General features: G+C 32.4%; 1 protein-coding gene across 5 annotated transcripts; it reads left to right on the top strand.

Annotated features, from left to right (window-relative positions):
* The first annotated feature begins 7,909 nt into the window (after positions 1–7,909).
* On the top strand, positions 7,910–22,724 carry LOC145556437 (SAGA-associated factor 29 homolog A-like). Of its 5 annotated transcripts, XR_014091864.1 has the most exons (12): positions 7,910–7,972; positions 8,348–8,539; positions 10,840–10,933; positions 11,041–11,108; positions 12,713–12,822; positions 12,909–12,994; positions 17,232–17,285; positions 20,215–20,368; positions 20,535–20,548; positions 21,032–21,221; positions 21,306–21,505; positions 22,239–22,724. XR_014091864.1 is itself a non-coding variant. In XM_081618097.1 (10 exons), exons 2-10 carry the CDS (start codon positions 8,422–8,424, stop codon positions 21,135–21,137), a joined length of 804 nt encoding a protein of 267 aa, XP_081474223.1. In that variant the 5' UTR covers positions 7,910–7,972; positions 8,348–8,421; the 3' UTR covers positions 21,138–21,632. The 5 variants fall into 5 exon arrangements, 1 of the variants encoding a protein (XP_081474223.1); XR_014091863.1 differs by having other exon boundaries at positions 21,032–21,505; positions 22,193–22,724; XR_014091861.1 differs by having other exon boundaries at positions 21,032–21,505.
* The last annotated feature ends 441 nt before the right edge of the window (positions 22,725–23,165 follow it).

Here is a 23,165-nt window from a genome sequence, read left to right on the forward strand (position 1 = left end):
GGCTCCCACAATTTATTAATCAACATAGATCTAACAGGTTCTCGCAATTTACTAGATCTAAGTCCCTATTGAAATTAGCCGTTAATATCAAATTAACATCTGCTCGATTCATCGATTCAATACTTCTATACTTTTACAATCAAATCACATCTGCTCGATTCATAATCCAATTGTAAAATAAGAAATTATCACGCAATATCAATAATCAATAATAACAAATTATCCCTTCATATTAATTATGGATCCCCCAAGAACCCTAGAATTAAACTACTCACACATAATTAAATCTAAACAAATCAAAATATATGAAAAAGACATGATTAAAATTAAAACAAGAAAATAATAAAGAAAGAAGAAGGAATACCGAAAGAAGGAAAATATGGAATTGCACTAAAAAGGGAAAGAACTTGAGTTTAACAATAATCACCCACTAAAAAGCTCTCTAAAGTTAGAGTATGAGAAAAGAGAATAATGAAAGCGTAACTGTGGGGAATAAATTCAAGCGTTAATCCCCTCGCTTGAACCCCACTGTGATCATACACTAAAGTACGGTGGCGTCCAAAGGGAAGAAGATAGAGCAAAAGAGTCGCCAACAAGTTTTAGGAACTTGTAAACCATTCACATGGTGAAGGTTACACCCCTTAACGATCCAAGAGATCGTCAACTCCTTAAGGTCTAGAACCAAATAAGGGTTCGGAGATGAAGGTACAAATCCAACCTAAAAGAGATTGAACCTGCCCTAATAATAGGACTCTACTTTGTTCAGATCGTATTCATGTGCGCTTTCTAATTAACATATAATCAATAGGATTAACCCTAAACCTATTTATCTACGTTGGTTGAATATCAATGCACAAATAAAACTATTATTGACAATCACTTGAATTATAATCAAATTAACCCTAAACAAGATTATTAATTATCTTCTTAAGCGTGATGACAAGTACCAATTCCCTTTAAACATGCATAAAAGGGGTGATCAAGCAATAACAATAAATATCAAGCAACATAATAATAATCAATATCATGATAATAACAATCATCATAACAATAATCAAAATAATAATTATAATCATAATAATAATCGTCATAAAAATAATCGTTATAAATAAAATAATAATCATCAAAATAATAATAATAATATTCACAATCATCATAAATTATAATCATTATAATCATAATCATGTTCATGTTAATATTAAAGCATAATAATAGCAAGATCCTAGGCATGATACTAATTAATAAGATTAATAACAAACCCTAGCATGTCACTAAGCAATAAAAATCAAAGCTTTAACCCTAACATGATACTAACAATCATAAATATTAGGAAGAACATAGAAGGCATCATAACAATCATATTTAATATTAAAATTACCCTAGACATGATACTAGGAATATCATAATAACAATTTAAACATGATTTCTACATCATAACATCAATAAAAATCATTAAAGTACTTACTTTGATGCCTCGTACCTCTTTCTAATAACAAAACACACACGTTAGTAACTTCAAGGAAAATAATAAACAACAATTAAATCAAATAATTGAAAGAGAGATTTGGGACCAAACCCTCAGAAATTAAACCTTTCACGTCTAGGGCGAAGACAACTTCGAATATGGCTAGGTGTTTCTAGATCTTGTGAATGGGGAATTTTGTATGTAAAAACAAGTTTAGAAAAAGAGAAAAAGATAGAGAGAGATGATGAATGATTAAAAGAGAATGAGAGAATTAATGATTGCGAATGAAAACTGGTTGTAGGTGATTATAATTGAAAACTGGTCGTTGATGAATGAAAACAGAGTTTTTAATACGTTATTTATAGAGAAAATCAGCCAAAAAGATAAATATCAAAACAGAGCATCTGGCGCACCTAAAACAGAGCTGGCGCGAACGCTAGCTTATTGGCGCCAGGCGCTAACCCTGTTTTTGTCGCGTTTTCTAAAATCAGATAAATTTTGCCGTACAGGAGGATAAAATCGTATCTTCCTAAAAAATGCTCTTTGATTTTAATTAAAACTCTGAAAAGTCAACAAAAGTCAATTTATCAATGCTAATTGACTTAGGAATGAAAAGAACCTTCTATAAGAATCTAGAAGACTAAAATCATTCCTAATTACATTAGGAATGATAAATCATATTAGGCCCTCCCCTAGATCATTGGGCCGCATATAAGGCTCAAACCGGGCCCAGCTTAGTAAATTGGCCATAACTTCCTCAATATTCATCGGAATTGGGCTTATAATAAATCGTTGGAAAGCTCTTGTCAAGCCTCATCCAACTACACTACTATTGGACCCATATCATGGACCAACCAAACTGGATTGGCTGTTTTCTTAAAATAAGTTTTCAAAAACAGAGAAAAGAGAAAAGAAATTAAAACTATCCGCAACACTAAACTTTCCACACTTTCGCTTCATTCGATTATGATTCGACGTGAAAGGTACTCATCACTGGGTTTGGTTTTGGGGAGACACAAATGGGTGTCTACAGTAACTAATAAAGATTACAAAAGAGTATTAAAACTAAGCTCGAAGATTAGCCAAATGGAAACTCCTAAGCCGCCTAAAAATACTCGCGCCCGATCGGGCGAAGGGCCGCCCGATCAGAGCCACCTTTTTCCTTGAATGCTGATTTCTATGTAGCCGCCCGATCGGGCCCGGATTTTGCCTTGGCCATCCTTGAGCTTATCTTCTAAATCTTTTGGGCTTCAAATGACGAGGCCCAACACCTTTTCTTGGTCCATTGCTCAAATCAATTTCACGAACCAATCCCTTAATCACTGATACGATCGGTTTTGGGCTATGATCAACGATCATAATGTGCTACAAGCTCCAATATCCCGTAGCGGCCGGAAAACCATAGGAAAAACCGATAAATCCGGAAAATTCCTACAAAACAAATGCCAACTCTACAAAAAACTAGAAACCGCACATTAGCGCTAAAAATAGTTCCGAAGAGCTTAAATAAGCATATAAATGACCGTGGGACGGGGGATAAAATAACATATAAAACACGAATATCATTAGGGGAGGCAGGCGGTCGAATTTTGGTCGGGCTGGGGGTTAGGGCTAAGTGGATGAAGGATGGTGGCTGGCTGGGGAATTTTTTTTTTTAATTATTTTAAAAATTTGGACCAATTATGTTGCGACACATCACACATGACTTTTACAAAATAAAAATCACCCTTTCTTTAAAGTGTGGAAGAAAATCAACCCAAAAGTTCATAGTGCTCCCTAATAAATGTAAGTTGGGATAATTCAGAGTAAATCGCTAAAAGTTTGGATTAATAAGTTAAAGTGAATTTTTCTAAAAAAATAAAACTTAGATATTGGAAGCACCCAATATAATAGATCGAGAAGCGAAGACAAGTCGAATTGGAGGATGAATTGAAGTTGTTTGACTCTTGGAATTGCCCTTTTTTAATCTCTTTAGTTTTAATAAAAATGTGTTCCTTTAATGAAAGTGGTGTTACTTATGTTTGTTGGGAGATGTTGCAAAATTTCAATTTCAGATTTACATAAACCCTTGTTAAAGGAGGATGATAGTAAGTGTTGTTAAACCCATTTGTATGTGCTAACATTAAAAGTCATTACAACATCATGACCTTGTATGAGAATATATACTCCCGCCGTCCCACAATATATTTTTTGCTTTCCTATTTTAGATACCCAAAATGTTGTTCATTTTTTTCTATTCACAAACTCTTAATAACATCCGGTTTACACTAAATTAGTGTAAAATCAGGTTGGGCTAGGCAACTTCATCATCGAGAAAAACACCCACCACCGTCGCCACTCCCTTAGCTTCTCCCAAGAATCCGGCGTCCCCCTCCGATTCGACCTTGCTGACCACCCCCATCCCCCGATTCCAGCGCCATTGACCTCCCCTCATCCCCCGATTCCGGCGTCAGTGATTTGGAGGTGGGTGTCAGTGATTCGAGGAAAGAGAGAGAGGTCGAGATGATAGAGAAACGGGTAACGACGAAGGACGCAAGGGAGGAATTCGGGTCGAAGGAGTTTGGCGGATCTTCGGAGGGGTTGTTGTTCTCAAGCTTAATTGATTTCGCCATTAAAGGAGAGAGAAAATGGAGGAAAATATTTGCTAATTGTAGAAGAAAATGGTTGAATTTTGAAGAAAGTGAATATGATGGAGGATAATTGTATTGTATTGTTGGGAAGAAGGTGGTAAGTGGGAGTGGGTGTGATATCATTTGGGACTGAAATTGCAACTTCAAGAACACAACTTCCGAAACTGAGAGGTGATGATTGCTATAGAACAAAAACTTTTGCATTTTGTGTTTATTTTTTTTATTTTGATACTCTGTTTTTGTGAGAAAAAATGTCACTTTTGTGGACAAAAAGGGGTCATTTTTGTGTAAAAAAAGGGTAACTTTTGTGAAAATATAGGTCACTTTTATTAAAAAAAAGGGTCACTTCTGTAAAAAAAAAAAAAAAAAGGGTCACTTTTGTGAAAATATGGGTCACTTTTGTAAAAAAAAAGGGTCACTTTTATAAGAAAAAAGGGTCACTTTTCGTAAAATGTTCAATGTACAATAAAATTATTGTAAACCGGGGGCATGCAAAAGTTTTTGTTTTCTATTTTGAATAGTATGTAAAGACCATTATACCCTTATTTTTTTTACTTTATTCATTAAACTTCCTAATTTACCTTTAATTTATCCACTTGCATTGTACTTTTTTCACTTTATCTCTCTAAATTTTGTCTACACTTGTACTTTTCACTTTTTTCCCCTTAAATTATCCACTTGCATTGTAATTTTGTCTAACTTTTTCCACTTCTCCTCTCATTTCTTAAATACCGTGAAAAAAACACAATAGGAACTACATTATGGGACGGAGGAAGTATAAGATATGGTTTTGTCAGATCGCAAAGAAATGTGATTGACATGTATGCAACATAGATTTCAAGAGGATTTTATCCATTTGAATTATTGGGGTCCCTTAGGGTAAGACATACTGATTTTGGTTATCTCCGTCATTTTAGCAACATTCATAGACTTTTAATTGTATGTTAGAAAATACCTTGCACAACACAAAACATCATCACCAACTTCCCTCGTTCTATCAATAGTCCCATCACATGTTTAAATGTATATTGGTAAACCTTATATGCGTCGTCCTCACTCGTTGTAATAGCTTAAAGGTAAATCTCGTTAATGACCTTAATTAGTACTTCGGATTGTGTAAGGGCTTCTTATGCCAATAGTAACTTATGTTACTTTATTGTCCTTTCGTTTGTTGTAAACTCAGTTTAATTATTCCCTCCGTGTTTTAATATGTGTTACAGATTGACGGACACATAGTTTTAGGCAATCTAATTTACTTAAATAAAATTAGAGGTGAGTAGGGTAGTTGGAGTATTAAAAAATTATAAAAGAAAGATAATGAGGTTACTAATTTATTGAAAAGTAATGAATTTGAGAAGAAATATATAATAAAAAAGTAATAGTGGGTTTGGGTAAGGACCGTGAGAAGAGAGAGATATAATATTTAAAAGTAGTTTTTAGTTGTTTTTTATAAAAAAAAAATAATCTAAAAAACTTACAAAGAATTGATACAAGCTTTGGTGTATGGAAATTAAATATTTAAAAAAATTTAAAACATGTTTACTTAAAACCTTTAAACTCCACCTGTCTCATAATTAGTCGATCACTAGGTTAGATCTCGTGCTATGCAGGGTAATTTCTACCATTTATCATTAGTTTAATATTGTGTTTAATTAAAAAAATTTAAATGTAATTGCAAAATAAAATGAAAGTTTTGTAATTACAAAATAAAAAGAAAATTATATCATACAAAATAAATACACAAAAAATTAAGGAGTATTACATACACAACTAATAAAATAATTATGAATTATATACATAAAAAAGTTATATATAGAAAAATATTATTTTATGGTATATAGTACTTGCATTAAATAAAAGAGTAATATATTTGTCGAATGTGTATAAATAAAATATACTTAATTCATAGGAAGGGATTAATTACAATGTAATAATACTCCATATTAAGGCCCTGTTCAGTTCACCTTATTTTCACTTTTTTTTTTTGAAGACTATTTTCACTTATTTCAGGGTTAATAAGTTCAGATAAGGGTTAATAAGTTCAGATAAGATAAGCTCAGATAAGATAAGTTCAAGAAAAATAAGTTCAGATAAGTTGTGATAAGGGTTAATAAGGGCTACCAAATTTAATTTATAACTAAAATAAGTTCTAATAAGGGCTAATAAGTCAGATAAGATAAGATAAGTTCAGACAAGTTCAGATAAGTTAAGATAAGATCAGATAAGTTCAGATAAGTAAAACTCAGGTGAATTGAACACACCCTTAATATTCACTAGGAAAAACAAAATAACTTGTCGCCAAAAAAAAAAAAAAAAACAAAAAAAGCTTTCGAGGAAATTTTTTTAACAAATGGATGACAAGTGTCATTTCTGGTTTATCATTTAGTATATAGCTATAGATAGTCGGTCATTGATTTTTTCTACGTAGATATTGTTCATCAAGGTAATTTGCTTGGCAAAAATAATTAATAAATCTTATGTTGATAATCTATATGATATTTTCCCAAAGATGTGATTGTTTATTATTCTTTCTATAACTAAAGATTTAGACAATTAATTTATTACAATTAAAGTCGTTATTTATAAAAGATTTTCTAGAAGGAAATAAAAAATAAAAAAAATTATTTTTAAAAATCTTATGTTGATAATCTATATGATATTTTCCTAAATATGTAATTGGTTTTTTTTTATTCTTTATATAGTTAAAGATTTAGACAATAATTAATTTATTACAATTCAGGTCGTTATTTATATTTAAGTTAACTTTTTTTTTTTTACCTCTTTAAACTTTAATTATAACATATTTTCTAAAAGGAAATAAAAAAAAATTATTGAAGGACACACCAGGGTAAAAATAATTTAAGGGCCTGTTCTAATCAGATTAATTTCAATTCAGTTCAGTTCAACTCTAATAAGTTCAGTTCAGTTCAGTTGAGTTCAGTTTATGTCTAATGATATTCCTAATCCAAATTTCATACTTTTAAGCTTATATTACAACAACAACGACAATAATAATAATAATAATAATAATAATAATAATAATAATAATAATAATAATAATAATAATAATAATAATAATAATAATAATAATAATAATAATAATAATAATAATAATAACAATAACAATAACAATAACAATAACAATAATAATAACAATAATTATACCATATTTCACTTAATGACTATTATACCATATTTCATTATTTGACAAGTTAGGAGTAAAATTAGGATCAAGTTAGTTTTTAAATAAGACCGGCACAACTCTTTGTTTTTTTTTTTTTTTTTTTTTTTTTTTTTTTTTTTTTTTTTTTTTTTCAAAAAGGTGTTTTGTGTTCTTTTATCATTTTAATATTTTATTTTATTTTTAATTATATAGTATATATTTTTAAAATGTTTTGGGGTTCTATGTTTTTAATATATTTTTCATAAATATTTTAATTATATAGTAATTTTTTTTAAAAAAATATTTTAATGTGTATATTTGTATATACACATATATATAATAATAAATAATCAAAGATCATTAATTCGTAGTTAAATATCACTAATTAAGAAGTTCAATAATAAATAATCAACCTTTTGAACTAGTTATTGATTAATGAATTATTGATTGATTGATTGATTATTGATGATATAAAGACCCGCCCATTTATTTATCAGACGGATCTAACCCATAAAGACCCGCCCATTTATTTATCAGACGGATCTAACCCATATTACTTTGGCGGGTCATAGCTTTTAAAGGCCTCCGTTCCTATTTCCTACCTCTCTCAAACTCTCAGTTATTCGTTGAAGCGCACTCAACGTTCTCCATTGAAGCGTTCTCCGTCGAATCTTATCCTTGTATGTTGTATCCCCCATTGAAGCAGCTTCTAAGGTAAGTTGTTTTTTTGTTGTCATCATCATATCAATTTCACAATTTAGGGTTTATATTTGATCTAATCTAATTTAATTATCAGTGCTTTAAGTTTACGGTTCGTAAATTCTTAGATTATGAAACATCATATCCAAAAGATAAAAAATTTATGAGCGTTATTTGTTTATTGAATCAAATATCCCTAAAATTATGTATTTTTCGAGATAATTCAATATGAAATCAAATCTCTTTACATATATATATATATATATATATATATATATATATATGTTTGGTAACAAATTAATTTATAATCAGCCCTAATTATTCTTGATTTCTTTTCTTTTTGGTCAATTATATTGATGATTTATTTCTTTATACTTATGAATTGTTCAGTTTATAAATACAATCAAATGAAAAAATACAAAAGAGAGGAAGTATAATACAATTGCAAGAAGAATTCACCAACAATGTCGACATCGGAAATTGCTAGCATACTAGACAACTCGAAGGAGCTCGACCGCCTTAGGAAAGAGCAGGAAGATGTTTTGTCTGATATTAATAAGCTTCATAAGAAGCTCCAAACCAGTGTGTTATTACTCTCTCCTTTCAATTTCAGTATATGATTAATTTCACAATTTTTGCTTTTTATTTTATTATGATTTGTTTTATGTTTTTTGTCAATATTATATTTTGATCAATTTCATTTTAATTTAGTTTATTGAAATGTAGAAGGTAAGTCTTATTTGTTTCGTGCTGCTTAATTTTTGGTTGGAAATTAAAAAGCATTATCGAATACTAAAATTTGGTATGATAGAGTGGCCGGTTAGTATGGTTGTAAAGTTGGAACATAAATATGTGATCAACTCCTATGTGTTTGGTTTGGGCTTAAGAATTATATGGTACCGTTAATGGTGGTATCATTTTCCAATAGTTGTTTTTATCTAACATGGATACATGTTTAAGTGTCGAACATGGGTATTTTTGTTGTAATTTTTTCTATGATTTTGGCTTAAAGATGAAGTGTCAGAGTTACTTATAAATTCCTGTTGAAGGATATCATAAAACTTTGTGATAAAAATCCCTTTGTGGTTGGATGGATACTTGTTAATGCTTGATGATGAAGTGTAACTTTTAATTCTTTACAAGTGATATTTTTCGGGTCTTGGCTTAGACACCAAATGACCTGCACATGATATTGCTTTGGCTAAATATGTGGAATCATGAGAAGTATTTCTTAACATATGAAAATTCTCTTAGGATATCGTGGGGTGCTATCCTTAGAGGGTTTCTTGAATAATGTCTTACACTTTTTATACAGATAGGTCCTATGCGACATATTAAGGTTTATATTTGGAGAGTTTTATAGTGAGATATTTTGTACACTTTGTATAGAGGTCTTTCTTGTTGTAGCAAGTAGAACAACCTTTATGCCCGTTTTGTTCATCTTATTTTCACTTATCTATGTCTAATAAGTTTAGATTAGGGTTAATAAGTTGGGTAATAAGTTCAAATAAGTGCGTTAGTTTTAAAAAGCGCAAGGCGCACCAAGGTGCAAATGGTCCTTGCAGCCTAGGCGCAAGGCGAAGGCGCGCGCCTTTTGTATGCAAGGCGCATGTATTTATATATTTATTTCAAATTATTTTTTACTTTGTTTGTACTTAATACCAATTGAAAAGATTCATAATAAATTAAGTAAAGATATATTTAAAGGTAAGGTAGTCTGAAGTTGAAAAAATGTCCATCATTCTTCAATTTATTACTTAAATCTTAGTTATTTTCCTTGAGGCGCAAAGGCGCGCCTTACCAAAGGCACTTTGAGGTGCACGAGGCACGCGCCTTCCGTAGGTGACTAAGCCTCACCTAGCTAAAGCCCATTTTCCATAGCCTGGGAGTGAGGCGCGCCTAGACGCGACCGAGGCGCGCTTTTTAAAACCAAGGGGCCGCTGATAAGGTTACTCAAGTTCAATGTATAAATAAAATAAGTTCTTACAAGTTAAGATAAGATCAAATAAGTTAAGATAAGATCAAATAAGTTAAGATAAGATCAGATAAGTTAAAATACAATGAAGTTGTTTATCATATAAATAGACCCATGGAACTTTTTGGGAGTATGATGCAAGAGATAAATTGCAAACACATGGTCAGGTTCATTTATAAGCTCTCTAGTGTTAACTTTATTTCACTTGTTTGTAATTCAATCTTTTATCCTTTCTTTCACTAGTATGAAAATTTATAAGCTCATGTGATTATGTGACCTTATATGGCCTTGATGTGTTGGGTTATACATGATTGATCGAATGAAAGATTTAGTCATGTACCAGTTTCACTTTTAATTCTATCTTTGCATTTTTTGTTGCTATATATTGAGTTAGGTGTATTGCAGTCTCTTGGAATTGTTTTAACAAATTAGAATGAGTTTGCGGTTGTGAGCAAGTATATTGTCCATCTTCTTTAGATATTATAAGAATGAAAACAAGTAAAAAAGCTAACTGTTGTTCAATTAACGTAATGCAATAGACCCTCCATTTGTAAATCACCGACATATTCTACATACATGTAAATGATGTAATTTAGGAGAGGTAGGAAAAATAGTCGAGTTGGAGTTGCATATAAAATTGCCGACTACACAAATGAAACAGATCCCAAAGAAAGTGGATTTAACAATCATAAACAGCAAATTGCTTCTATTATCACATGGAAAACGCTTAAATAAAAGGTAACAATGTAAGAAGGTAATTTGAAATTTTATATTTTTTTTTCTGAGCTACTTGTTGATGTTTTGTAATTAAAAGTTAAAATACTGTTGAAGGTGCTTGGTTTTGTTAGTGAAAAGTTGGAACTCTGGACATTTTTTCTAAAGAATAAAAATGATTAATTTGGTGCAGACCCAGAAGTAGTTGAGAAGCCTGGGGACACATCTTTATCGAAGCTTAAGCATTTGTACACCAATGCTAAGGAACTGGCTGAAACTGAAGTGAGGTACATCTCGTTACCTACATGTTAACAAGCATTTTGCCTAAGCTTTAGTATGAAAGCTTACTTTTTGATAATTTTAGAAGAGCTGACTACATGTTCAAACCCTACAGAGTATCAGGTATTTTAATAAATCAGCTGGATAGTTTGCTCCCTCCTGGGCAGCAACGAAGAAGAGTAGGTATGTACATTATTCATCCATAACATCTTGACCTTTTCGCTAAACATCACTCTTTTAAAGCCCTAATGTGTGTCTAAAGACTGAAGCAACAACATAATGCAAATTTTAAAAAAAATGAAACAACATAGGATAGGACATGGCCAAGATATGTTTTGACTTATATATTCATTAATATTCCTTTTCTGTCCCCAAATAAATGTCCTAGTTACCCAATAATTTTGTTCCTAAATAGAAAGTATCATTTCATTAATTCTTTTTTCTTTTTTTTTTTTTAAATTGTTTTGGTTTCATATTTTTATTCTTTCTCTCAAACTCCTTGTGAATTGTGATACTTCTTTTAAAAGGATGATAATATATGATGCTTGCCCACTTTTTTTATTTTTAAAATTCTTATTTTTCACCTTTACTCAACCAAACCTCGTGTTTTTGCTTTCCTAACAACATGTGGAAATATTAATTGGGACTTAGTGTGTGCGTTGTGGGTGTACTCCCTTGTGGAGTGTCATGGAAGAAATAAATTTACTTTTTGTTTAGCATTAAGTATTCATTTTGTTAAAAACCAAGATAATAGAAAGGAAATTTTGTCGAAAACCACCTTATATAACACTTCTTTTGGAAAAAACCATCTTATAATATATATATATATATATATATATATATATATATATATATATATATATATATATATATATATATATATATATATTTTTTTTTTTTTTTTTTTTTTTTTTTTTTTTTTTTTTTGCGAAAATACACCTTAATCATAATTTTTTTTTTGTGAAATAACACCTTATGCTGAAGGCCATTTAAGTGGCACGTGACCTCCAAAACACCACCACCCTAAGGTTGACCTCCAAAACACCCCAAAAAACCCTATCCACCCCTGCCACCCTAACCCTCTTAAATTACCGCGCCGGCACCACCCAATCCCTCCTTTTCCCTAAACCACCCTCCCTCCACCGTAAAACCCCTTCCTCCCTCGAAAAACCCTCCCCTACCGCCCGACACCCTAACCCCCTCCCCACCTTCGGCAAACCCATTTCGCCCCTCCTCCGGTTGTCTCCGCCCTTTGCCTCCCTTAAACCACCACCCTAAAACCCTAAATCGAAACCCAGATTTTTTATTTTTGGGTTTTAGATTTAGGGGAGGAAAAGGGGCGGAGAGAGCCGGGGGAGGGGCGAAATGGTTCGCTGGAGGTGGGTAGGGGGTTAGGGTGTTGGCCGGTAGGGGAGGGTTTTTCGAGGGAGGAAGGGGTTTTACGGTGGAGGGAGGGTGGTTTAGGGGTAGGGGAGGTGGATTTACGTTGGGGGGAAGGGTTAGGTGGTGCCGGCGCGATGATTTAAGGGGGTTAGGGTGGCTTAGGTGAGGTGGTTGCGGGTGGTGGTGGTGGTGTTTTGGAAATCACGTGCCACTCACATGGGGTGGTCAACGTAGGATTCCGGCATAAGGTGCTATCTCGCAAAAAAATTACGTTTAAGGTGTGTTTTCGCAAAAACAAAATTATAAGGTAGTTTTTTTTTTCAAAAAAAAGTGTTATATAAGGTGGTTTTCGACAAATTTTCCTAATATAAAACTGTTTCCTTATTTCTAATTTTGAGTTGCAGAAGGTAATGAGCAAAAGAAGAAACAGAAGAAAAATGATTCTGATATCCCAAGGGTCTCTCCTTCCATGAGAAACCAACTTGATAACTTTGCTAGTTTGAAAGGTGAACAGGTATATGTCCGTAATACTTTATACTGTACATTGAATTTTTAGTTTTAAATAGTTTTTTTCATAAGATCTTAGTAATGTGTCTTCAGGTAGCAGCTAGGGTTACAACAGATGAAACAGAGAAGGATGAGTATATTGTGGTGAAAGTGATGCATTATGACAGGGAAACAAAAGAGTGAGTTAAATCTTACTTATAAGACCTTGTTTTGAATGATTTGTTATTTTCCTTTGCTAAATTCAAAGTTTATATTATGCCATATTGTACCTGCAAAAGCTATTTTTGTTTCTCTATAGATGGCACCACTAATTTAGGAGTAAAGATTACCATAACTCAATTAATTAATTAGGATATCTTTTGGGTGAGCACCTTGGCATTTGTGCATGATTTCTCCATTTTCTATATAAGTCCTCTTGAGCATTATATTTGGGCATGATATCTTGGTGTTCATTGCACCCTTGCACAAGTGTACAGGTAGGAAACTTTTATGGTGTTTTCTTGATGAGAAGTAACACAGGATTTCCTCGTGTGATTGAATGGGTGATGGATGATTCATATTTCAAAGGAGAACATTTCAAATGATTCTATAGGTACATGGCATTATGGCAATGAGAGGAGAGAACTAAGAATGAGATGTTAAGTAACTTAAAAACTATCTTTGGCCATAGGAATGGGAATGGATTAAGGGGATGAAGTGAAAGTCAAAGGCCTATATCCCCAATATTCTCCTTTTGGAGGAGACAAGGTTTTGAATTGAGGTTTTGGTTGTAAATGTAGAGGTTTTGAATTGTGGTATTGAATGCAAAATCTAAAGTATGAATGTAACAGCTAAAGTACTAAGCAAAGAATGATAATAAATGTAACAACTAAAGTACTAAACAAAGAATGATAGAACTGTTGATCTCCCAAGGGTTTAAGACCTCAGGTTGAATACTCTCCAATTTCAAAGAGCTAATCACAATTTCTTGAATGCTTTGTTTATTCTCTCACCTGACCCATTCTATGATGAATTCTATGATGATTTCTCAGTTTCTTTTTTGTACTCTACATTTATCTGTCTCAAGGTACATCACTTGCTTGCTAATATAATTATTTAGGGCTGCCCATTTTACCCTTTTTGGTACCTGCTGTAGGCAAACTTTATGGCAGGAGGGTGTTGGTGCTTAGGTGGATGCAAAACACATATCTATATTATTATTTTAAAATTGGATTAATGATTGATGGGCAAACCCCTAATACTTACTTTTCAACTATGTCACCTCATACTCACTTATAACTTTAAAAGGCAACAAATTTATTAGATGCCCAATCATGCACCAATAAGTAAGAGAAAAGAGAAATTACTCCGATTATCTTCAAATAGTACCAATCAAAAGTTAAAAGAGGAGAAATATTTTTAAGATATTGAAATGTATTTGGAAAAAAGAACCATTAAAAAAAGGGAAATAAAAGAAAACAATTCAAGAAAGTTAATTTAATATAAATCAATGGTATTCTAGGATGAACAAAAATAGAAAATTAAGAATATAAAAAAGTGGGAAAAGAAAAAAAGGAAATATCAATTAATATAATTGTGAAAGGCAACCAAAATGTTCATTTTTTATATCGGTCACTCATACTTAAATGGGAAAAGGAAAATAAGTCATTATGATTTAAACAATATCTCCATGAATGAGACAAATAACATGTTGAAATTAAACAGTAATGCAAGCAAAGTATGAAGGATTCAACACTATTAAGGAAGGATCATAAAATGATTCTTGAAATTCTCACATATATTTACCATTATTTTTTCTTTGAAAGAAACAGACATGATATTATCAATTGTACTCATATATTTAGAGATGAATTTTGAAGCAATATCTAGCGGACGTCTAAATAATTTATGCTACATGTTTCACAAGAAAGAAATTAATAATTTATTTTTTCTGCCAGTAAGTTGTAAAAAAATATATTAGCATGTGACTTCCTTCTTTGAAAACATTAATTATGATGTTGGTCAATAAGTTTTTGTTGCAAAATGGTTATTTGATTTGCGGTTTTTGTTTGTTAGTTGAAATTTTAGTCTAATATAAGGAGAAGTAAAGGTTTTTTTTTTTTTTTTTTTTTTTTTTTTTTTTTTTTTTTTAAAAAAATATATATAATTTAGTATTATTAATCATATAAGCACAATGATTATGAGAATTAAGTAAAGATTTAAAAAAAAATGATTTAGGACCTATCATATTATACCAATTAGTCGGCTCAAAATTCACATTATAAAGTTTTATGTGTTAATATATATGTTCTTTTTTTATTATTATTTTTTTTTTTATTTTATACATTATACTATTTTTAGGATGATTAGAAATTAAAAATTAGTTGCTTATACAAAATGGTATATGATTGTTATAGTGTTGTCGTCGTATATCTTTCTTCCCCTCGAATTACCCCCCCAATCCCCAACCGCCCTTCCCACACCCCCAAAACCTTAGCTGCTAGGGTTTTTTAGGGTAGGGATAGAGGGCAGTGGTGGGTTTTGAAGGGGGGGGTGTTTTTAAGGTTTTTCGGAGGGAGGGAGGTGGGAATCGGGTGATGAGAGGATGGGTGTCGGGGGGTTGCCTCGTGGCGCTGGCATAGGGGTGAGGGTAGGGGGTAGGGGTGAATGTTGGTATCTGGTTTGGATTTTGTTTCAAACCGAATCCAAATCGAAATAATGCGGTTTTGATATTTTCAAATTGAAACCGAACTGAACATATTTTAAACCGAGCCAATCCAAACCGAAAATTTTAAAATGTAATTCGGTTTCAAACCGAAAACCGAATTAGTGTTGCTTTTTTCTCGATAAAATTAAAATTATAAACAAAAGTAGACAACCAAATTTATAATTAATAAATCTAAAAAAAATCAGTACAAAAAGTAAATACAACTATGATAATTAATAACATGAATTACAACACTAATATCTACAAGAATACTATAATTTTGATGAGAGATCATGCAAAAACACTTCTTGCTCTTCTCGTGGCCAATTGATCTGTAAATTTAAAATATAGTGCAAAAACACAAAAAATTGATGAGAGAGATATGAGAGGTAAGAGATCTAAGATTTTATACAAAAGAAAAAAATTGCACACATGAAATTCGTTTGAATTATAAACCTAATAATACAAAAAAAATAAAAAAAAAAAAAAAAAAAGAACATGCAATCAAATTTCATCGAATGAACTAAAAAAATAAGTAACTTGCCTTTTAATTAGAAGAAATGTACCAAAAAAAATTTGTTCATCGGAGTTTCGAGATGCGACTATATAATTTTGATGGGAAATATTGAAGTTTTTGAAAGTTTGAAGAACAATTGATATTGAGAGGAGAGAGACTAGAGTGACTTGAGTGAGAAAATTGAGAGGAAAGAGGAGATGCGTGAAAGAGGGAGGCAGTGAATGAGGAGAGAGAAACTGATAAGGGACTTAGGGTTTTTTTAGGTTTATATATGAGAGGTTTCATCTGATGGGCTTTTAGGTTAAAGAGGTATGGGCTTATGTATAAATGGGCCAGAAGTTCGGTTCGGATTTCAGTTCTTTAAATCCTTTAACCGAAACCGAACCGAAACCGATTTTTTTTATTTTTTTCAAACCGAACCGAAACGAATAGGAAAAAAACTGAACCTAATTGTTAATTCGGTTTGGATTTCGGTTTTTTTCCATATCATTTTCACCCAGCATTAGTGGTTGGGGTGGGTGGCCGACCAATTGCGAGGCTTGGGGTGGTCGACAGATTGGGTTAGGGAAGAGTTGGGTTGGGGTAAAGTAGGGGGTGAGGTGGGGCCGTGGGGGGCAAGTGTTATGGTTTTTGTTTTTGTGTTTTTTTTTTTACCAATTAATTTGTGCCTGTTACTTTATAAAAATTTAAAATTAACCCTTTCAATAGGACATCAGACACCATGCTTTATAGAAGAAAACACCCCATAAAGTTGGGTTTACTAAAAGAAAATTGACCAGTTGGGATTATCAAAACCAAAAATTCCATCTTTTTTATATTGACATCAGTTTTTGAAACAAATTTTCATTATAGCTAAGTTAAAACATCATGCATTAGCACGGGCACATGCTAGTTTCTTGAATAAAAATTTAAAGAATTATAGTATAGGCAACTTAAAAAGTGTTGAAGCCTTGTGGTTGCTATGGTAACAAAACAATAAATACTTTTTCAAGGAAAATGATTAGTGTTTAAAAATATATTGTAGGGTCTTGAAATGACACTTAGTTTTAGTAGCTAATTGTCATATCATGCAGTTTTCATGGTCCATTAAAGTTTTCTGTGATCGCTTGCACTTAGTCATTGTCAACACTTGTTGCTTGTTATTTTCTGCAGTTTTAAACAATTTGCTACACCTGCTTCACCATATTTTAATTCTCCATTTTTCCAATCTCAGATTTGAAGTGCTTGACGAGGAACCTGGTGACGATGAAGAGGGTGGTGGGCAAAGGTAGCTGACTTCATATCTGTTCCTGGTTGGTTTGATATGTCGAATCATGATACTTCACTACCTTCATGAATGTCGGCTTTTACCATTCTAAATGCTCCGGGGAATGTGAACTGATTGCATGCCTTTTCCTTTAAAAAATTCTTTACTTGGTAAATAAAGATAAAAAGGACAGGCAAATTTATTTTCTTTCACCGTCGTAGCCTACATAGACTACTCGTTGGATCCACAGTGTGCAGTATTTTAATCTCATGGGAACTCATTACTTTTGTTAGATACTTATCGAAAACTTCCCTGGAAAACAGGATGTTTTCATTAACAATGCATAAAATCAAATTATAAAGATACCTGAATGTTGAAAAATAGTGGACTATTGCAAGAAAATTTAGGGCCCATTTGGTATCATTGCCAACTTATGGTACTTGGCATATTATTATAAAAAGTGGATTTGTATAGGTTGTATATTGAATTTTATTTAGTCATTCTTCTCTTAAAAATCGAATACTGAATAAAAATGATAAAGTAAGGCCCTAAAGTTCCATTTACATTATTCCACTGAAACTTGGACAATCTAAACTCTAAAATGTTTCATTTTTCCAATGTTGAAGTTGATATCTAACGATTTCGTACTGACTGAAAAATGATGACAAACTCCTAGGAAATTTATAGTCCTAAAATTATCTCTAAATGCCTTATCCTTTTCTGTTGGGCACAGTGGGGAACTGTGGTCAATCTGGGAGCTTGAAATATCAATTTCTTGTGTTGGTCTCTTTTTGAGTGTTTGAGTGGATTTTGGTAAGTATTACGTATTGCATCTGCAATCGGGATAAGTGCTATTGTAAACTGTCAATGTCCATAAAAACATATTTTTCATGTTTTTGGAGCTCCTGAATTTTTGTTTAATTCCAAGTCTTGTTGTGTTTTAAACTATACCCTAGTAAGAGGTCATTGTTTTGAGGTAGGCGTTCAATGTCTTTCTTTGAATCAATTATAACTATAACTCATTTTTGCTGTGAGTTGTTAATACTTAATACTGAGGTTAGTATCTGAATCTTAATTTTGCAATTGAAGTATAGACATCTATTGAAAGAAGGTTCTACCACAATTACCATCGAATAATGCTGTTTAAAATGTATTTTGACTGATTACTTATGAAGTTGATTTGGCTAGCGATGTATTAGGTAATCTGATAATTGTGCGAAAATGTAAATATAGTGACTGTTATGTTCTATTGCAGTCCTGAAACCATGTTTAAAGGCACCATAAGCTTCAGCAATATTATCACCATGTTCTCTACAAAATGCTCCCCTTTTTATTTTATTTTTTAATTTGGGTGGGGTGGTGTGGTGTTCTTACTGTTATAGGGTGATTCTAGTGTGGTCGTATGACTTTCTACTACCAAAACTTTTAAAAATGAATGACTGAGATTTAATGGTTTATTTATTTATTTTTTAAAATACATTTTGTATTTTTGAAATTCTTTTTTAAATTTTCTAACTTAATTAAAAACAATTTCAAAAATGATAAAAAAATTCTGAAAAATACAAAATGTATTTTTAAAAATAAAAAAAATTTATAATTAAATAAACTGTTTAAAAATTAATAAAAGTAATTAAATCTCAGCCGTTCATTTTTAAAAGTTATGGTAGTCGAAAGTCATAGGACTACACTAGAATTTTCAATTGTTATAACCATGATGCTGTTTTTAATCAACCCTTAATTTAATAAGTAGCTTACTTCAATTACATTATTACTGACAAAATTACCGCTTAATTAGTCATCACAAGTCCATCATATTAAAAGGCTGAAAAATTGCGAATGATTGACTCCATTAGAAATTGACAAGTGTTGAAGGGATTGGACTTGTGTATTCATAGGCTGATTAATAAATTGTTCTGGTTCAAAGATAAGAAACATAAAATAGGTTTTGAGATTTGTAAGCCTTGTTGATTCATGGAAGCTTCAATTGTTGTTCTAATGTGCCTAATGCGATTTTAGATACATGACAATTCTACTTCAAATGAACATGCAGGCTTCTGAAGCTTGCCTCATATTTTGTAAAATAGGAATGTGTACCTACGGTGATCAGTTAACCAATTATCAGTTTAAGGGCTAAGCTGTACCTCTTATTGGTGAATATTATTCTTAACCAAATCTATTGGCTTCATTGCGGTGAACAGTTAATGATATAGCTGCGTATTATGTTTCCCTTTTGTTTTGAACCCCATGATGCTGTTGTCCTGCATCTGGGCTTTTATTCACTTTTCTTTTAGATGCTGATTTCTCCTTTGTTTGACTTGCAAATCATAAGTTCTTTCTTATAGAAGTTCTGATTGAATTCAAAAGTAAAATGACGCGCCCGCGCCGGGCGGGGGGGGGGGGGGTTGACATAAGATTCTTTACACACTGCATTTGTGGACACGTGGAACGACTTATTTCTAATTTGGTGAGGGGGGGGATTCCGTACTGTTTCACTTTTTGAAATTTGATTTAGTGAGAACGACTGGAACGACTTTCTGAAGTGTCATAGCTTCCAGGCCTGGAGTTTATGATGCATGGCTGAGGTTGATATAATCTTCATTACACACTGCACTGTGGACACTGGAATGACTTATTTCTTTCTTTTTTTTTTTTAGAGAGAGGAGGGGGTGGGGGAGGGGGGGGGGGGGCAGGGGTACGTACTGTTTCACTTTTTGAAGTTTGATTTAGTGAGAACTTTTGAAGTATCATAGCTTCCAGGCCTGGATTTACCGCAACTGCTTTCTTTTTCCTTGTATATTTGCAGTGGAGCTAATTGCTTCCTCTTTTATTTCCCTGCTTAGATTGCATGTTTTACTTTTGGTATGTATTTGAATGATACTAAATGTGTCTTACCATTTTGGTCAATTGTGTGTTTTGCATATTTAAATCAAATTGCTTTTCCCTTGTATAGAAAATATAAGCTTCCTGCATCACATATCATACCTTTCCCCAAACGGAATGATCCTTCTACTGCCCTGGACTTCCCTCCTGGCAGAGCAGTTTTGGCTGTGTATCCTGGTACAACAGCATTGTACAAAGCAACCGTAGTGAATCCAAATCGCAAGGTATATCAAATCAATTGTTATTCTGGTTTCCTTATTTCCAAAAAAATTGCAGCTTCTTAATATCTAATCTAAGAAGCCAAATATCATGGAATGTATCTGACTGAGATTCGCTATATATCACTGTTTCTTGGTGTGGTGTTATTGCGGTCGATATTACCTTTTCCAGAGGAAGACCGATGAGTAAGTTATCTGTCTTGCCTCTTCAAGTTTTTGAATTTTAATTTGGTGAATGGATTGAATTTGCAGATTTCTATGTTTTGCTACAAGAAACTAAGAAGGACAAGAGATGCTAATGTAGAATGATCTAATATGTAGATGCAATTGAGAAACTATGAAATTGTTGTACTTCTGCGGTGTTATTTGTTATAATTTATTTATTTTAGGTTTGGGGAGGGGTGTCTTAGACGGAGTAGGAGAATAATGTGCTGCTTCGATATTGTTACCCCAAATTTCAAATGGAAATCTGAATTTTCTGGTTAGCTAAAATAGTAGAATCAGAATGTGAAACAATTTTTAATGCCATTTGAGTCTGATCTTGTCAAATAATATGTTGATATAGGGGAGTTAATTAGTTTGCTCAGAAGAACTTAATTATATTTGATTTGTATATCTGATATCTCATAGATGACTGATTCCAGTTGCAAATAAACTGTTTTGGTGCAGTTATCTCCTTGAGTTTGATGATGATGAAAGTGAAGATGGATCCATGCCAAAAAGAACAGTACCATTTCATAACGTGGTTGCCTTGCCAGAAGGACACCGACAATGATTATTATTCGCTCCTTTTTATTGAATATTATAACTATTCAAACGAATAAGGCAATGTTTGGGTTTATTCCTGGAGTGTCTTGAGGTAGCAGAAAGGGCATGGCCTGCCTATTATGATGCTGTCTTTTTTTTTTTTTTTTTTGACGGATATTATGTTGCTGTCTTGAAGCTATGGTTGTGAAGAAGGTGAAACATCTAGATTTTCGTGCATTAGAGTGGTTACAACATAAAATTTTACACAGATTGGAGCGTTGCATGAGGAACTTCCTTTCTTTCACTTTGTGTTTCATACTAAAATTGTGGTATTAGCATTCACTGTCAAACATTCAGGAGCTAGAGTCAGAAATTTCTTCTCAAATCCTTGTTTTGGTAAGTGTCATTTGTGGTTAATTATAATTTGAAATTGGCGTCAATGTGATTTAATTTATTGTAATTGATTATTTCTTACTTGAAACCATTGCTTATGAAAGATATGATCTTAAAATTTGTTGTTATAGTCTTTGTCATTCATATTGCTGTTTACTTAAAGACAAGAGCTGACAAATTTCAACTTCTACTGTTTCGAAGTTATATCTCATCTCTTTTTTTGCCTTAAAATTTTATTATGGTTGGGAGTTTGGAGATAAGCTGCCTCTTTCATTTTGGTTTTGCTACAGTATATGCAAATTTCTATACTGGCTATCTATGTTACTCGGGTTTGAGTACTTATGTAGAACATGGTGACATGATGAAGTATTGGATTCAGGCTTTTTGGCTCAAATGTAATTCTTATGCATTTATCAGTATCATATTTCTATGGATTTTCGGAATGTTGAGGATTCAACTTAGTTGCTTGATTTGAAAAATTCAATGTTTGTTAGCTGTGCTAGCGATTGTGTTGTCTATCTTCTTAGCGAGGCATAGTTTACCTTAAATTTACTCAGTTAACATGATCATCTAGGAATATATGTACCTAGGGTAAAAGATTTTTGAAAAAGAATTATTTGCTTATTGGATTTCTGTAATTTTAGTACCGTCTGAATGATGTCTGATGGAGTCCACTAAAAAAATTATTAGGAAAGGGCGATACAAGTCTGATGGTGAAATTTGTGTGTGGCTGCAGCATAGGTGATTGCATAGGCTGTCCAGTTTGCTTTTAGAATTTAATTAGCTGATTTGGAATTCTGGACATAGAATTTTTGAGCACATTGGGGACAGCCGGACCAATGTTTCATAATTGCATCATGGTGATGGATATGGGAAGGCCTAGGGATGTGATTTATAGGCTCATGCTCTTCGTTTTGACTTTTGAGGGTGTTGAACAGCTTTTGATTTTGGACCTTGGAAGCATAAAGGAAAGTGGAACTCTTGTATAGTTGTATATATCTTATATATCTGAGGTTGTTTCATTTTGTATATTTGGGTTCATAGTTGGGTATATGCTGGGAGAAATTTGTCCTTGTACTCTTGTAGACCTATATGCATTTACTTTGCCTGTATAATTGCACCGTGTTCCTTGTGGAATGATTTAGACTCTAGAGTATCCCGACTCTGGGAAACTTGCTATATAGACCAAGGTAATGACAATTATATTGTTTTGTTCTTTACAGTGTATGTGTTTTCTGTTATGTAGTAATATAATGCTTGTTTATTTTTGAGGATATAAGGCCTGTTGGAAGGCTTGGTTAGGATTTTGTATGGTAAGCTGGTAGCTTAGTCCAATAAGTGCAATTTCTGGGGTTATGTAAAAATCGTGGGATTGGATTTATTAAGAAATTTTATTGTACTTTTAGTTCACCTAGGAATATTTATATTTATATTCTTTCAAGGATTGTATGATGAATGGATGATATTATGCACACTATATGTTTGCTCCCAAGGCTTTCACTCTGCTAGTCGAGCCGCCCCCATTAATATCCTATGTTAATCAATTTCGTTTATATCGTGTTGGAATTTGTGTAATATTCATAATTTATTGGTGTTAGCTGTCTATGGTGATTTGGCTTTAACAATTAGTGTGCTATCGTGACTTAACGTTTATTGAGGGCTA

The sequence above is a fragment of the Chenopodium album genome, chromosome 1 (assembly GCF_948465745.1).
Source record: "Chenopodium album chromosome 1, dcCheAlbu1.1, whole genome shotgun sequence".
Classification (NCBI taxonomy): domain Eukaryota; kingdom Viridiplantae; phylum Streptophyta; class Magnoliopsida; order Caryophyllales; family Amaranthaceae; genus Chenopodium; species Chenopodium album.